The sequence below is a fragment of the Chironomus tepperi genome, unplaced genomic scaffold (assembly GCF_022539635.2).
Source record: "Chironomus tepperi strain 1889 unplaced genomic scaffold, CSIRO-AGI_Ctep_v1 contig_128, whole genome shotgun sequence".
NCBI classification, from domain to species: domain Eukaryota; kingdom Metazoa; phylum Arthropoda; class Insecta; order Diptera; family Chironomidae; genus Chironomus; species Chironomus tepperi.
Genome location: NW_027226250.1, coordinates 301561 through 318994, shown reverse-complemented (window position 1 = coordinate 318994; position 17434 = coordinate 301561). Strand labels below are relative to the sequence as shown.

Here is a 17434-nt window from a genome sequence, read left to right as displayed (position 1 = left end):
GTTTGAATTATTTTGATCTTCTGAGGAACTGTATTTCAACACATTATTGCGTGTCATACTGAAAATGATTAAAACATGAAATAGATTCTTTTAATCATCCGACAAATTTGTATCTCTCAATTCTTCACATCTCATCGCTCTTGTTCTAAAATTAATTTTAAAGATTTATTTAAATGAATTACGAATCATCATTAAAGGATTTATTTTCATCAGTTTTCTTTTTTTTATATTTTTTTCTCATATAAACTTAAGTAAAATATAAAGACACTTAATAATTATAAGTTTGTGATAATTTTAACACAGAAGAAAAAAAATCTGAATTTTGTCACTTATCGGGAAACAAAAAAAAAATATGAATTTAATTAATTTAGCAGACAGAAAAATATGCGTGATGACTAAGTCTAAATATAATCAATATTATCGTTCAAAAATTAGAGTAGCTGATTTGATGGGAGAAAATGTTTTGTTTAGGGAGAAATTTGTTTTAAAAGGTACTTAACATTATCTACTACATCATATGATAATAAAGTTAATTAATTAATTAACATATATCATGTTCCTGTTTTTCTCTCTTTTCTTTTGGTTGAAAATTCTTTGACATTAAAACATTTTGATTTCTTTTTCATGAAATGAAATAAAAGTTTTTTTTTTTTAGATTTAACTGTATCGGAACGTCGTTAAATAAAAAAGGAAAGAACAAAACAGGAAATCAATGATAATGTCTCAAAAATTTTCATTTTTTGTTATGATAATCAGCTTATAGTTTTTTGTTAAATTTAGTCAGTGTGCCATGTCAGCCGTTGTTCATAGAAATCAATCACCAGTTGTGGACAATGTTGTCGGGCGAGTTTTGAAGGAATAAGCATAGCTTTGTTGCTATTTTTCCATTGAACAAGGAATGCAAGCTCACCATTAACATCTGTAGCTCCGATAATTTTTTCCGGCTCGAGACCACTATCAAATGGAGAAGCTTTATCCTTCTCCTTGTCTTTATCATCATTACTACTTTTTTTGTCCTTTTCCTTCTCCTTCTCCTTCTCTTTAACTTTTTCCTTGGACGTTGACTTTTCATTCTCTTCGTCCGAGTGTTTTGTTGAGACATTATGATTTGATTCCTTCTTACTCGAATGATCTTTACTGCCTGGTTTTTTGGGCTTTTCTCGCTCCGGCTTTTCCTTCTCCTTTTCTTTTTCTCGCTCTGGCTTTTCCTTTTCTTTTGTTGATTCTTTTACCTTTTCATCGCGACTTTCGGATTCTGTTTTACGAGATTTTTTCTCATCATGCTTTTTTGTTGAGCTGGTAGTGGAGTCTTCATTGGAACTGTTACTAATGCGTCGTTTCTTTGTTTTTGCTTTTTTGGCCTGCAAATAAAGTTCCTATTAGATATCACGGATTTCGGGTTAAATTAATTAAGTTCTTACCTCTTCACTCTTTTTACGCATTTCTTCAAATTCTCTGATTAGCTCATCACATTCCAAATTCTCCTTTGGTTCCCATGTATTTTGAGTATCATCATATCCTTTCCATTTAAGAAAATATTCAATCTAAACAAATGAGTACATAAATAGTTGTTGTTATTGAGCGCCTTTTAGCTACTTGAAAATTCTTTAATTTACCTTTCCATTCTTAGTTCTCTTATCTACAACTTTTTCAACTACATATTCCTCTTCTTCCCCATCACTTCCACTTCCAGAATCATTATTTTTTGATTTATCTGAATCAGAATCGCTATCCTTATGATTTTTAGGCATCTGAAATTGTGAAAAAATATTTTTAAAGCGTCAGAAAAAATTATTGGAAAATTTCTTAGAATTAAACAGTTAATGATATTGCAATGATCTACAGCATAGTTTATGGACACTTGGCTATAGATTATAGCTATTGATACTGTTTTTAAATCACTAAATACTTACGATTTCTTAATTATTTATAAAATTAATGTGTTCTTTTATACTCGGCCAAAAAATATGCAGAATACGGAAAAGCAAGCTTTTGAAATTTTAAAATTCGTTGCTATCACTAGAAATTATTCAGTATTTTTAATAGCTTATTTTACAATGATCAAGCTAATTGACTAATTAATTAAACAGTAATAATAATATTATTAACAAATGACTATTTTATAGTGTAATTCATTAAATAGTTTAAGAAGGATTTTTACAAACTTTGTCGAATAATTTGGTCGAAAGATGCAGAAATTTTTACAAAATGATGCAAAACAATGTTTTCAAAAAGTTTAGCGTGTTATTGAAATAACGGATTCCAGTTTTCCCTCCAAAAATAATAAATTAGCTAAATTAAGTTAAAAGTGATTGTAAAATGAGTTCTATAGATTTATTTAAAGATTTTAATGATGATGATGATGCACGATATGGAGACGATGACGATGATGACATTGACAGAGATAATCAAAATAATGAGAATGGGCAAGAGAGTGACAATAAAAATGCTGGAAGTGACAATGAAGGAAGGCAGGAAGTAGATCCAGCAATTAAAATCAAAAAAGCGAAAAGAAAGTTAGTGACACTTAATGCTGAGCGATTGAAAGGTCCGAGAGGCATAATAGCAATAGATGACTTCTTCAAAAATATTAAATTAAAAGGCAAAGGATATGAAAAGGATGATTTGAATGAAGTCATGAAGAGATTGGAGCATTGGTCACATCGAATGTTTCCCAAATATCATTTTGATGATTCACTTGCAAAAATTGAAATGCTAGGAAGAAAGAAGGAAATAGCAACTCATATGTCAAGATACAGATTAGGGCAGTTAACGCAGGAAGATGAAAATCAAGTGCTTTCAGATGTTGAAGATGATAGAATGGAAGATACTTTAGCACATGAGTTGCCTGTCGATGAATTTGAGGATATGCTGAATCAACAAATTGCATTAACAAGTACAACTCACAGATCCAATAATGATGCATCTGTTAGTCAATTAAATATGTCATCAGTATCAACATCTACTCAAATTCACAACAAACCAATGACACAGGAACCAGAAACACCACTGTTCTCACAGCCATCACAAGTAGAGTTTACACAAACAAAACCACAGCTTACAGATGAGCAAAAGGCAAGAATTGAAGAGAATCGTAAGAGAGCAATGGCTATTCGAGCAGCAAAAATGAAGGAAATGGAAGAGAAAAGACTGAAGGAGGCTGAAGAGCTGAAATTAAAGGAACAATCACAGCCAACAATTAATATAGAAATAGATGATGATTTTTGTTAAATAAATTTAACGGTTTTAACCGGCTACTATTTAAAAGTTTGCGTCTTTTTTTGCATCTTTCAGATCCGTGCAGAAACTTTTATGCTAAAATTTGCAAACTGTTGTTATATCAAAAAGACATAAAGATAATTAACAAAATAAAGTATTACATATCATTACCAGTGACTAAACAGTAATCGCAAACAGCTTAGAAAATTTTAAATCACTAAAAAAAGTTGTTTGATTGAGGTCATTATTGATAAGGTCTCAATACTACAAGCAAAATATATTATAATTAAATAATTAAGCTAGAAAACGTGCTTTAAGTCATTGTAAATCAGTTAGAAACAGTGTTTTAGGACTTATCAAATTAATTAAACTTATTAGTATCCTCCAACAATAAAGGTAAGCATTTTTTTCGGTGAATTTTCTAAAAGTTGAAAAAAGTACAAAGAGAAAAAAAATTTAAATTTTCCTATTTCGTAATAATTCGACAGTTTTTCTCTCAAAATGGATGCGGATAACAAACTATATGAGTTGATGAATGTAAATAGAAATGCTACGGATGCTGAGATTAAGAAAGTAAGTATGAGTCAGACATTGTCTGAGAACCACAAAATTAATTGGAACATGTGCTAAAAAGAATAAAGAAAATGGAAAAATCTTCATAAAAATCCAATGAAATCAAGGTCGTAATAATAATAAAATTATACTTTCTAATTTGTCCTTTTTAGAGCTATCGTAAACTTGCTATGAAATATCATCCGGACAAAAATCCAAATCCAGATGAAGCTGAAAAGTTTAAGGAAATCACTTATGCTTATGAGATTCTATCGGATCCAGAGAAACGTAAAACGTATGATCGTTATGGCGTTAAAGGACTTCAGGAAGGTGGAGCCGATACAAATGACATGTTTAGTCACATTTTCGGATCATTCTTTGGCGGCGGCGGTGGTGGACGATCATCAGGTCCCCAACAATGCGAGCCAATTGTCATGCAGGAACTTGTGACATTAGAAGATCTTTATGTTGGAGGACGCGAAATTCCACGCAAAATCAATCGAATCATTGGCTGTACAAAGTGCAATGGTCAAGGTGGTAAAAACGTCAAGAAATGTAAAGAATGTCGTGGAACTGGCACAAAAATCATTATTCATCAAATGGGATTCATGACACAACAAATTGCATCAAAATGTAATGATTGTGCTGGAACTGGAGAGTTTATAGACAAAAAAGATCGCTGTGACATGTGTAAAGGATCTAAAACAATTGAAGAGAAAAAGGAAGTAATCATTCATATTGATAAGGGCATGAAACATGCACAAAAAATTCTATTTCGCGGTGAAGGACATCACTTGCCTGATACAGTTCAAGGTGATGTCATTGTTGTGCTGAAGGAACGCGATCACGAAACATTCAAACGTGAAGGAAATGACTTGATTTTACAACAGACAATTTCCATAACGCAAGCATTATGCGGATTTGATTTGTTGATCAAACATTTAGATGGACGTGATCTTCATGTAAAAAATCCACCTGGAAATGTGATGAAAAATGGTGACATTAAGTGTGTTGCTCATGAAGGTATGCCGCTCTACAAGAATCCATTCGAAAAAGGAAACTTGTTCATCAATTTTACTGTCGAATTCCCCGAAAAAATGGACGTTGATTTGATTCCACAATTAGAGAAATGCTTGCCACCAAGGCCTGCATTTGTTATGCCAACTGGAGAGCACGTAGAAGAAGTGAGCATGTCTGATTACGATCCAAATGATCAATCTAGACGCAAGAAACATTCAGCAGCTTATAATTCCGATTCTGAAGATGAAGAAGGTGGCCATCCAGGTGGAGTTCAATGCCGAGCCTCATAAATTATGTATGTAATTATTTGTGGATTATCCCCTTATAATAACAGATAAAGTAATTCTGTTTATTGATGGTGAATGGAGATTCGTATGTTTTGATTTCTTTTTTTTAGGTTTCACAAATTATAAAAAAAAAAATAAATTTAATTTTTTTGTGTCTGAAGATGCTGATCTTTTTTTATATAATCCGAACGTCTATAAATATTTTTTTTTTTTGCAAAGTCATTCATAATTAATAACTCAAGCACCGTAGATAAAAAATCAATAAAGTAATATAGTTTCATGCATAATTTTAATAAAATAATGTGAAAAATATCCGGATTAAGGATTTAAAATCCTTTTTGGATGTTGATGCTCAATGATGCTTCTAATCTTGATTAGTATTACATTACATAACAGTCAAATTAACTTATAAACTAGAACCAGTGTGATTTTATGGGAATTTCCATAAATATTTTTTTCATAAAAAAATCGTTGATTAAACCACAAAAAAAGTGATATGCTGACTGTTTTTGTGATAACATGCGCAATTTCGAAGCTTAAAATGACTGTTGATGATAGAAGCATCATTGAACGCTCAAGTCCTGATCAAAGAATAGATTTATTTAAAAAATTTGACAACAAGCTCGCTTTGATATTTAACAAATAAATTGAAATAATTAATAATAAAACATGTTTCGTACGAAAAAAATAAAACTTTGAGAATGGAGAAAGGAACTTAACATTAAGTAGAACTGAATAATTAATGACTATCGTTGTGATTTAGCATTGAATGATGAAGAAAAACCAAGATTAAATTATATGAAAATTCAGTATAATTAATAATTATTAATTAATCTCCTATTTAGCAAAGCAGATAAATATTGTAATTTCCAACTCATTTGTTCCTTAATTTTATTTTTTATTAGTTTTGGAAAAGTGAAAAAAATCCTTTGAATACCCGCAAAACAAACACACGTAAAATAGATAATGAATTCAATAAAAATGGCAAAGAATTAATAAAAGAATCAATTCGTAAACCAAAACTTATTCTTCTTATACTTATCAGGCAATTTTCAGCTGATGTCATCGTCTATAACAAAACCACTTGTTATTATGAAAAATATGAAATAAATTTAATCAGATGATTAGTTTGTTAGGATTGTATTATATTTGTGGATGAACTTTTTGTGATTTATCTCCTTTTCAAAACAGCATTCTACGATGAATCAGGTTCCTAGGAAAGAATTGAACTTTATTGGAATCAAATCATTTTAACCTCAAAAATCATGAGTTAGCTGCATATAACTAGTTATAGGTAACACATAATAGAGAAAATTGGTGTAAGTTTTAGAGTATGCAACCAATGAAGCAAATTAATCTCAAACTGTATACTGTAATCCGACGAAAAAAGAATATCAAAGCATTTTTAAAGAGATTGAAAACTGCTTTTACTGAGATTGAAATACCTCGTAATACAATACAATACAAAGTTGCTTTGTGGAGTAATCAGCAATGTATTTGGTTCAGTTTTGATGTAATAACTCAAAGGTCGTTGATTCGAATCCTTATTTGCTTATTTATTCCGAATCCTATTGTTTCAAAATTTGAGCTTTTACAGACGATTAGACACTTCGACTGCTTAATGTCTGAAATCAAACTTAAATTGGAGTTCTGGGTTACATTGGATTAGAAAACTTGTCAGGAACTTGTAGTGAAACACGAAAAATAGAAACTAATTCTACAAGATCACCCAATGAATTGAAAATTAATAGAATCGGATCTTAAAAACCCTTATGCTATATCATTTGAAGATCGAAACGAGAAACCTGAATTTTTTTGAAAATTATATTATTGATCCTTAATAGATTGATAAACATTGTAAGGTGATCATTTGTAAGTTTGGTCGAAACATTCATGGAAACAATACATATTCCGAGTAGACTATTCGAAGTATATTCATTTCTATGGACTGTGGACTATGGTTTAACCCTTCAAAAGGGTTGAATGTGCATATATAGCATACGATAAGGACAGTAGTGTTCTACAAAAATTCGATACATAAGCATAGAGCTTAAAGTTTAGTTGAACTGATAAATTCCTAAAACGAAGGGACGAGTGATAAATGAGTGATGGCTAATGCATTCCATTCTACACCTAAATGAATAAATCTTCAAATAAGCATCAAACTGTTGATAGGAAGCCAGACTGCAATATTATTTTAATAAACATGACAAGATGCCAATTTATTTTTCAATTTTTCTCAAAGCAAGAAATCAGGAAAAACCTTCAAAAGTTCACCAACAAATGGAATTTTTATATTAATCAGTCAATGTGCACAGAACATTCCTAGTAATTCATGTTGTCATTTAAAAAGCAGTTGATAAAACACAAAGTCACAAACCACAAGAGATGATTTAAATGTTTGACGTTTCAAAAATGAAAAAAAAGCAGCAGTGACGCATTGATTCGTTATACATTTAAACAAATGACCCTTAATGGAAGCAAGAATAAAGTTCGTGTGTGAAGAACATCATCACCATCATAATCATCATCACATTCACAGCACAACAAAACTCTTTTAATCTTCATTTGTTTCCATTCAGTCAGTCACATTTGAGAGATCCATACGGCCACAAAGTGCATATTTTTTTCTTTTTAAAAAAAATTCATTTCTTTTTATGTGTTTACATGTTGACTATTTTGCGATATTCTAAGCGCGAGTGATCTTGTTCCAATTTGATGTAATAAATTTTTTTCATTCCTACATAAAGCAAGTCTTTTTTCTTCTACATTTTCATTTTCTTGATCATTTTGGTCTTCTGCTGTATTCGCGAGTTGTATTTTGTTGGAAAACCTTTCAAGTAGATTGAAATAATATAGTGAGCATTTTAGTGCCAATTTTAAAGTGCCTTTCGTCTTTTTCGAGTTTAAAATTACAATGTGAAATTCTCTTTTGTGTATTAGTGTGGATTATTTATTTTTTTTTTTGAGAAATGGAGAAAAATTATTATTGCAGATGTGCATTGATGTGAGTATACATATAGGAACTGCGGAATAAAGATTAAAATCTTTTCAATATGCAAATAAAAAGGTGGAAAGTTTAGAAGAAAGTTTATAAATTTGATAAGAACTTATTGCCTTATCGGTTTTAGTCATGAACAGTGTGAATTTTTTTAATGAATCATCTTCAATTACGCCATACACATAGGTTAGAAAAACATTCGTGAAGTATGAATTGAAAAAAAAAAGTATTAGTTTCTGGGTCAGCGTCAGGTTAAACATAGTATCAGTCTCGCTATCAGGAAACCTTCCTTATTTGCATACTTAACTGGTCGTGCTGATCAACTGTGATCCATGGCCTCTCTCAGTTTATGTTTTAAACTGATTGCCTTGTGCCAATTGCCAATACCAAGTACTGTACTGTTTCTGTAAAACAGTCTTCGTCCAAGAATTCATTATCCGCCCTCGATTTCTTATCCCCTCTAAAAAACCAGGAAACCTTACGCCAGATAATATCTCAGACAAAGATATGACTAGATTCAGTCTAAGATAATGTCTATGCTGCGACATGGCCTTATTGTTATTAGTTTGGATTCTAACAAATTTTACATCGTCTTGTCTGAACTTCTCAAATAATTCCGAGCACAATACGAACTAGATGAAAGCTTACATACTCATTTTATCAGGAGGTAAACTAAATTAAAGAATTAGATTATGCTTAATGTCTAAACTACTCTATTTAAAATACAATCCTGTTCTTACGTGGATATGTCTTAGATTTCTATGCAGATTATGATTTCGTAAATATTCGACTTTTATGCAGACTCCGTCAGAACAAGACAAGATTAAACAGAAATCAGCCCTAAAGCCCAATTTAGACAGGTCATTAACATTGCCTTAAAATTTTAAGCGAAATTTAGAAAATGTCACAAAAAATGTGAATAATAAGAAATTAGTTAAAAACACAGTGATAGGAACAAATAAGTAACATGCTGCACAAGTGTATACACTAACTTTATAATATAGAGTAGCACTCACTCAATACAGCACAATACGGGGGACCAATTCATTTAAAACAATTTATTTAGAAACATCATCATCAACATCATGCGATATGCTGGTGTATATTTCTTATACAATTGTATGTGGTTCTGGTATGATGTACAGTCATTTCAATATTATGTATTAATATTATTCAGAGAAAAAAAAGGTTGTTTTATCGCATTTTTTTTTTTCGAAAAGCTGAGTATATTCCAAACTGATAACGCGCGGTGATGGCAAACACAGAGAGCACATACATACATTTATAGAACAGAACAGAATACTAGTAAGAAAATTGACTGTACAAAGTGATGAACAGAGTGCATTTATTTTATCTTGCGTTTGACACATTTTGTTGAGAATTTTAAGGCCGTCCGAAATTTTTAAGAAAATCAGCTTTGAAATGTACATATTGAGCTCAGACAAACAGCTCTAATTATGTGCATATTTGGTTCCTTTGTGTTCTCACGTGTTTAAAAAGTTTTTTATTACAATCAAAATCACGATTGGAAGCGTAGGTCAAGAAAAGCTTGAGAGAGAGAGCATTTTGTCCGTGAGTAAAGCACTCGGTGAGCCTTAACCGTGATGCTCTTGGGATTCATTCTTGAAATAAAGGTACTGAGATGTTCTTGGTCCCAAAACTCAACATGTTTTCGGCTTTTCCTTCTGGAATTTCAATACTGCTTTCAATGCTGATATGGTAATTCCAATGAAACATCGTCGCCAGCCCTCCGTTCGTACCTAATAGCATAGCAAGAAGTAAGTGACTTAAGCTGAGTTTCCAGGCACCTGATACTTAAGTTGAATTTCCAGGGCATCAAAAACCCCTGACTTGCCACTGTTTGTACCCCCTTCACCACGCGATTGCAATCGCCAGACAAAATAAAAGCAGCAAATTGCTTTTTGTCACTAAACTCGAAAAATAACAGATGAAGAAATCTTATATTATCATAATTCATAAAGTAAAAGAAGAATGTCACATCTGAGACGCAATTGAGAATGAGGATGATGATGATGATAATGGGGCATTTTTGAATTAAGGTCTTTCTATTCATAAAGTCATTTCAGCATATATAAACACATACACACACTCAGTGGAGTGGGGGGGACCGACGATTACGAAGTCATTTACTTTTTTTTTAAACAGAAAAATTTTCTTCGTTATCATCTCGCCAACAACATTTGAGATGATACCGATGATGATGTTAAGTATATTTGTAGGCATTCCTCTCCTTCGCTCTGTGCTCTTATTAATTTTTATATTTCTTGCCTTCAAATATAATCATGATGAAAATTGAAGCAGCAGAGAAAATATAAAGCATTTGATTTGATGGCATAAATATGTCGCAATATCCCTCTTTCTCTGTCGGTTCTGTAATTTACTTTATTTAACTTACTTACTAACTTACTCTATCGTCTTTGTTCGGCTCACATATTTTTTTTTTATTTCTGTGGAAGTCGTCAGTCACTCCACTCAGTTGATTTGTTGTGTGATTGCACAACAAAATGAAAAAAAAAAATCAACACAATTTGCCTCCCGACTAAAGTTCTTTTATTATTTAAATTGATACATTATGGAACCATAAGCCATTCAACAGAAGTTCAAGAGACGAATGCCCCCGAATGTGTTATCATCTCTTTTTCATTTCATTTTTTTACACACATTGGATTGTCGGTTCGTTCTTTTGTCGACAGAGTTTTGTGACAGAGAAAAATAAAAGACATACACAGTCAGTCACTCAGTCATTGGCATGAATTGTTTCATATACAATATTCTTTTTTTAAAGGAAATGATCTTCTTTATGATATTTTTTAAGAAGAAATCCTCAAACAGCGGATGAACTTAATTTTTTATTAGTATCAAAGAATTATTCTTTTATTGTAATTTTTACATGCATGGTCGTGCTTAACTAGCTTCTTTTGGACGATGATTTTTAAGAATTGCTTGGATGACAAAGCAAGTCAAATAAGAATTAAAAGGAATTTATGGCTGAAAATAGTTTGAAATAAATTGTTTACAAGTTGTGTTCCCATTTAAGGGGCTAGCACACTTGTTAGGAGATCTTGAATATTTTGTCTTGTACTTGGCTGTTCATGGATGTGATTTAAGGTTAACAAAATTCATGTTCATGCTTTATATATATTATTACAGCCTAAATAGTCAGAATCTTACTCAGAAACGTAATTAATGAGGAATTTTGAGAGGGTAAATTTGAGATACACAATCTCATGAATTTGCTAGTTATGCTCCATACATTTTCCACAAAAAATATCAACGTGTGATCTTCAGTATGATCGCAAAATATTAATAGACCTGAAATAGATAAGTCTAGTCATAAATTTATTTGACTCATAGCTATTAAAAATTATTATGTCTGAAACATCTTTAAATTCGGTCATCAACTTGAAATCGTCTTAAGTTTTGTGTCAGCTAAAAAATTGCTAATCATCAAATATTTCTTAGGACAGTTTACATTTGGTAACGTTTATTATTGAGACCCATTCTTGCTTACTTACTGTAGCATGCTTACTATGTGGAACTTAGATGAAAAACAAAGTGCTTTCCACCTGATTCTGTTGCTGGCTCTGTCACATATTTGTAACTAAGTTGAAGTCGACTCGGATTTTATAAGGAAAAGTCGACTCAAGTCGATTTGACGTCATATTAAATCGAGTCGACTTCGAGCTCTGTCCAAAACTATTAAATAGAGATCCATCAAAAAGAATTTTTAAAGCTCGAAGTCAACTCGAGTTCGATATGGAGTTAAGCCGACTTTTTAAACAAACTCTGTGAATTTAAGCTCTTGGATTTGTACAGCTCTAGATCCCCTTTCCCCAAAGAAAAATGAAAGTTTTCTTTAAATGAAAATTTAACTTCCAGAATATTATCAAAATTAGTTAATCTAGCACTAAACCCCATCCCGAGCGACACAAATGGTAAATTTGAAAGGAAATTCCTAGTAAATTGGAAATGAAAATAGATCAAAATTTTCTACTTTTAAATGAGTTTAGTTAGCAATGTTCTTAAAGCTCAAATCTTTTTATATTTGCTTCTGAAAATTTTTGAATGTAATTTTACAATATTTTTCAAATCAAGGAGCTTTTGAGATTCCACTAAAGCTCATTTATTAACAAAAAATGGAAGTGGTCTCCATATGGCATCCAAAGAGGTTATAAAAATTATATTATCAGATGGCAGTCTTTTTGCCACATAGAGGCAGCTTCCATTTGGAGTTAATAAAAGAGCTTTATCCAGGGTTTCAAGTGGAGCCATCAAAGCTCTGTGCATAAAAATTTAAAGAATGTAAACAATAAAATGATTAAAAATTCAATTTATTTGCGTTCTAAGATTTACATAAATATTTCCAAACGTGCAACTGCACAAATGCAAGTTATTTAAAATAAAGCAAGATCCTCTTGTCATTGAAGTCCGTTCGAAGAAAAGAAATCTCAAAACATTAAAAGTAAAATTCAATTAAAATTTTAAATCCAAAACTGTGGTCAAAAATAATTGAATATAAATCAGTCAAAAAAGATTAAATTAGCATAAATCACAGCTACTATTGTTGAATTAAAAGAATATATTCTTGTGTAATACACAAATGTAATGTCAAAGGCTTCCTGATTTTAAATTAAAATTTCCACAGAGCGTCGTCAACTTCCATTTCTTTTCTTCTACCTCTTCTTTTGCTTCATTTTAATTCTTCATAAATTTCATTTTTCACCCGTACCGTCTTCTGCTGCTGTCTCATCATTTTCGCACCAACACAGGCCAGAAATGAAAATTTTTTTATTTCTCCATTCCTTCCATTTACACATTAATCCTCTTTCACGTTCTTACTTTTTCACATTCTTTTGTGTGCTTATACGAGTGCAGCGATTGATTATGATGGTGGAAAAATCCCCGAGATATTCAATATTGAATTCCGTAAATAATAGTAATGATAGGATTAATTAATTGCTATAGATGACTATAACAAAAACAAAAACATATGAGAGAATTGACTGAGTATCAAAAAAATGTGTTTTGTATTGGAAGTCATTTGCAGTCATTTTTGTGTGAGTAATTTAACATACGATCGTTCGTACTATTAAATAAATTTTCTTCATTTAAAACAAAAAAGAATGTTAATAATCATCGTTAATACACAATAAGTTAACAAATACATATGAAAGTGAGAAAAATCGCTCGTGAGCGACTACATGTGTGTGAATTGTTAGGTCTTTATTTTTTTTTCTCAGCGTAGAGCGCACCCGATTCGTGAAGGCGCATTAATATAACACGAAAATTTGACGAACGAATTTCAAAGACCAAAAACAAAAAAAAGTTGGAAGTATAGAAGCAGCAAAAGTTAGTTGCGCGCGGTTTTTGGTCTGATGTTACCCAGAGCGTCGTCGACAAACGCTTTTTGAATGTCGAGTTGGGGCGACTTACAATTGTGTTGGAAAACCTTCTCCTTCACAGAACAGAAAAGAAAAAAAAAATACACAAAATTGATCATCAGTTTGCTAACTGAACAGAGTCTAGTAACCATTTGATATTTTTTTTTTCTTCTTTTCATTTCGTGAGTACATCTAGCCGAAGTTGGGTGCACTGCTCAAACAGTTCTTTACTGTTCGTTCAACTTGACGGGACTCTCGGTGTGTCTCTCTCTCGAGTTGGATTCTCGTTACAGTGACTTTTTTGAACACAAAAAAAAGAATCATCATCTTTTTTATCACTTTTGTTTTAATTCTCTCGACTCGCGGGGGTCTCTAAAGACTTTTTTTTTTAAATTCTTACTTCATGTTTCGTGTTTTTCTTAAGTTTACTTCTGAATTTTCCACGTTTTTGATATTGAAGAGGAACACGAGTTGTTGTGTATTGACATTTAACGGATATTTTATTTTTGTTTTCAAATAGAAAATAAGTGAAAAGTTATCAAAGTGATCATTGAACTAAAACTATAAACATACCTATGGATTATAAATAACCTAAAAAAAACACTGGAATTGAACCAAAAAACATACAAAATAGTTACCAAGAAGTGCCAAAAAATATAAGAAACATTGCGTGATTCACAAGAAAAATCAAAAGAAAAAGTGGAAAATAAATTAAAAATTAGTGATCAAATTAGATCGTAAAAAAATATATATATGTGCTGTTGTTGAAAAGGCAGAAAAGAAGAAGAAGAGGAAATTCTGAACCATATATCGAACATTGAAAGACTCTCTGATTTCAAACAATCTTCTTTCCTTTTTTTGGCGTGGATGCTAAAAATACATTATATATCAAAAGTACCCGTCGAAAGAAGAAACCTCTTCTGTGATTCTTGTTGTTTTTCTCCTCACTCTCTCTGTTTTAATTATTGCTTCATCTTCGCGGAAAATAAAAGAAAAGAATAAGAAGGAAAATATATATATTCTTCTGTGTATGTTGGTCGGTCGATCAGCGAAGAGAGTTTATTGTGCCTTTTTTGTGTGAAATGAAAATATAAGTAAAAAAAAAGTAAGAAAGAAAAATAAAAGATTTTCATCTCTTCTGGGTGTAAATTTCTTTTCATAGACACGAGCTGAAACAGAAAAATTCTTTTTGGAAGAAAATTTTATACGAAGGATTGAAGCTGAATTGCGCACATAAACTGAACATTTGTTAAAGTAGTGAATAAGAGAATTTCCTAAGTGAAGCAGCAGCTTTTAAGGTAAGAATTAAGTTATTTTTCATAATTTATAGTTCTTGTTGTGAAATTCGATGAACACCTGAGCGACACAAAGAGGATCATTCAACCTTAGTGATCCTTTGTGCCACTCAGAACACACTGTATTATTGTATTTAAGCATCAATATAAATTCACTGGAATTTTCAATCTACAAATTTCACAGAATAAACAAAACTCTGTTTTTCTACACATGCATGAGTCATTTCCTAAATCAACAAATAGACAATAAATCCTGTAACAAACAAATCGTGATCGATTGAGATTTTGAACTTGAATTCTTTATTTTTGCTGTCAAGTTAACTTTCCAGTGAGCATGAACTTATTCTTGCTTAATATGCAATTTTTTTAAATACAGTGTAATTTATAAATAAGTGACAATTTAGTTAATTTAATACATTTTATATTGAATGTCAATCAATTTCTTCTCGATGTCGACTAGGTAGTCTATCTACATACAAGTCATTACACTCATTATTAATTTAAAAATTTTCCCAGTTAAATTAAGTCATAAACATGCCTTTGATATGAACACTTTGCAAATTAAACAATCGTTTAATTTAATTGAGTATTACGTTTTAATTTTAACTGATTAATATGACGGCAACTTGATGAAGTTTAAAGGTTTTGATAACAAAATTGGAAGTGAAATTCTTTGTTGTTTTGATTTCTAGATTAATAAGAGATTTGAAGTCGATTCGGATTTTGTATCGAGAAATTCATATTGAGTAGACTTGAATCCATATAAAATTAGAATCGACATCAAGTTTTGAGACACTTTGTAGTTAAAAATATTGAAGTTCATTGTCTGTTATTAAGAATTGAATCAGTTTGAATATTGATGATTCCGCGAAATTCAAGAATATAGATTCTAAGTAATGTTCGTCCAAATTTGCAGACAATTGATGAAAGTCTAATGCTTTGGACGAACTTTAAGGTACAGCCCAAAACTGCAGGCCTGCACATCCAATATGCAGAAAATGCAGACCTGCATTTCTTTGCCGAACCCTAATTCGAAATAATCTTTATTGATTGTAATATAATGAAATGAATTTCCTAAATTGATGTAATCTAAACCTTTAACAAGCTTCCACAATTCCTTGATTAATTCAAGAAGCACTTACATCCTTTAATCAGACTATCTGCACTTCAGCATAATGTAATTCATCTGAATAGCAAAGAATGCATTATTTTCGAATAGCAAAAAATAGATGCCAGAATGAATATTAAAGTGCCTTTAATAGAGAAGATTCTTAGCCTTGAAAATAATCAACATAACCTTTGCATTACTTACTACTAAAAACTACACTTACAATTGCATATTTTATAGTCATAATATTATAAATCTGTGTATACGTAAAAAAAATTAAATAATTCTTTTTTTGTACATGTGTAATGTAAATTGTAATAAATTCATCTACATCCCATGGGACTCATTCCATGCACAACAACAAAAATAATAAGCAGAACAATCTTGAATTTTTATAGAACTTTATAAAATTAATACAACAATAATTATTTATGCTGCTAGAATAAAAACACTTTGAAACATTGAAACAAAGTCCTTGAAAGCTACAACAGACTGCAAGGTAGGATAAATGCACTTTTTTGGATGCTAATAAACTTGTTTCTTACAATAACTAAAGTCTCTGAGCACATGATCATTGATCATATGACTTAAAGTCTTTTCTACACATAGTATTGAGCAGCTCTAAGTTAGAAGAATGTAAGATAGTAGCATTGAATGCTTAATGTGGCAAAACGATTTACTTATGATCATGATCTAAGCGATATAAAGTTGAGAAGGCTGTGAGGTTAGAACTATTAGATAATTTCATACAACATATGGTTACCATTAAGGACAGAATTATTGATTTTTCTATGAATGTTGTATCTAAGTAGAATGAAGCATTGAATTGGAATTAGACCCGAGTAGCACAAGTCGATCAGTCGATCCGTAATATGGAATCAGGGTTGCGTGACTTTGGCATCCATAAATCGAATCTGGAACCAAGTCAGAGTCACTTCAGCATGGGGACGGATTTTTGATGAATTATCTGATTTGTAAACTTAAGATGTACAGAACTATTGGGAATGGTTCATAACATGCCATAAGACACGGTCCATCAGACATGTATCCTGCTATACATCAGCCAATCCCCTCTATAAATACGTTCCTCTCCTCAATAATGAGGATGAAGATCTTTTGAAAGCAACTTTTTTCTATTAAAAATTTTCCATTCTTTAATAAATCATTTGACGTTCCCATTAAATATCTCATGCATAGAAGTCCAAGGAGCTCGCACACATTTACGCCTTCATTACACTTTGATATTTCAATTTCAAACCATCAAAGAGCTGTATGTGAAAAGAGCGAGAGAATGAATAAAAAATTTCCATGGACGAATAGAAATAAAAGCCACTAAAAAAACTGATGTTAAAATAGTTCCAACTATTGCTGATAAGCGATGAATAAAATAAGCTATTTCATCGAAGAAATAGCGAATGAAAATAAAAAATTCTTTTTTCTCTTTCAAATGTGAAGCACAAAAAAAAGAAAATAAAATATAAAACTGCACACAAGCTTGTGCACTTAAAATGACCATTATCGCAAAAAAAATATAAGCAGCAAGCAAATAT

General features: G+C 31.2%; 4 protein-coding genes across 7 annotated transcripts in view; 3 read left to right on the top strand and 1 right to left on the bottom strand.

The window, feature by feature from the left end:
• Window positions 1-311: 311 nt before the first annotated feature.
• LOC139087613 (chromobox protein homolog 1-like) lies at window positions 312-2070 on the bottom strand. The gene is made up of 4 exons (XM_070636466.1): window positions 1914-2070; window positions 1617-1751; window positions 1422-1544; window positions 312-1361 (listed from the first exon to the last, which is right to left on the bottom strand). The coding sequence occupies exons 2-4, from the start codon at window positions 1749-1751 to the stop codon at window positions 777-779; spliced, it is 843 nt and encodes a 280-aa protein (XP_070492567.1). The 5' UTR covers window positions 1914-2070; the 3' UTR covers window positions 312-776.
• Window positions 2071-2247: 177 nt separating this feature from the next.
• On the top strand, window positions 2248-3231 carry LOC139087566 (protein TIPIN homolog). The gene has a single exon (XM_070636400.1). The coding sequence runs from the start codon at window positions 2320-2322 to the stop codon at window positions 3229-3231; it is 912 nt and encodes a 303-aa protein (XP_070492501.1). The 5' UTR covers window positions 2248-2319.
• A 143-nt stretch (window positions 3232-3374) lies between these two features.
• Window positions 3375-6100, top strand: LOC139087648 (dnaJ homolog subfamily A member 2-like). The gene is made up of 3 exons (XM_070636516.1): window positions 3375-3615; window positions 3708-3792; window positions 3945-6100. The coding sequence occupies exons 2-3, from the start codon at window positions 3721-3723 to the stop codon at window positions 5079-5081; spliced, it is 1209 nt and encodes a 402-aa protein (XP_070492617.1). The 5' UTR covers window positions 3375-3615; window positions 3708-3720; the 3' UTR covers window positions 5082-6100.
• Window positions 6101-7703: 1603 nt separating this feature from the next.
• Window positions 7704-17434, top strand: part of LOC139087683 (zinc finger protein Xfin) — a 62938-nt gene continuing 53207 nt past the window's right edge. The window contains exons 1-2 of one of the 4 annotated variants that reach the window (XM_070636568.1): window positions 7704-8085; window positions 14002-14779. The gene's annotated coding sequence lies outside the window, so the exon portion shown is untranslated. Of the gene's footprint in view, window positions 8086-13508; window positions 14780-17434 lie in introns of those variants that run through there. The other 3 variants (XM_070636569.1, XM_070636573.1, XM_070636574.1) reach the window with 3 other exon arrangements.

Excerpts from the sequence above, each read along its gene's own strand:
- LOC139087566 (XM_070636400.1), top strand. The coding sequence starts at position 2,320 with ATGAGTTCTATAGATTTATTTAAAGATTTTAATGATGATGATGATGCA.
- LOC139087648 (XM_070636516.1), top strand. The coding sequence starts at position 3,721 with ATGGATGCGGATAACAAACTATATGAGTTGATGAATGTAAATAGAAAT. Across the intron at positions 3,793-3,944 it reads CGGATGCTGAGATTAAGAAA|AGCTATCGTAAACTTGCTAT; the intron begins GTAAGTATGAGT and ends TGTCCTTTTTAG.
- LOC139087613 (XM_070636466.1), bottom strand. The coding sequence starts at position 1,751 with ATGCCTAAAAATCATAAGGATAGCGATTCTGATTCAGATAAATCAAAA. Across the intron at positions 1,545-1,616 it reads AGAGAACTAAGAATGGAAAG|ATTGAATATTTTCTTAAATG; the intron begins GTAAATTAAAGA and ends TCATTTGTTTAG. Across the intron at positions 1,362-1,421 it reads TGCGTAAAAAGAGTGAAGAG|GCCAAAAAAGCAAAAACAAA; the intron begins GTAAGAACTTAA and ends CTTTATTTGCAG.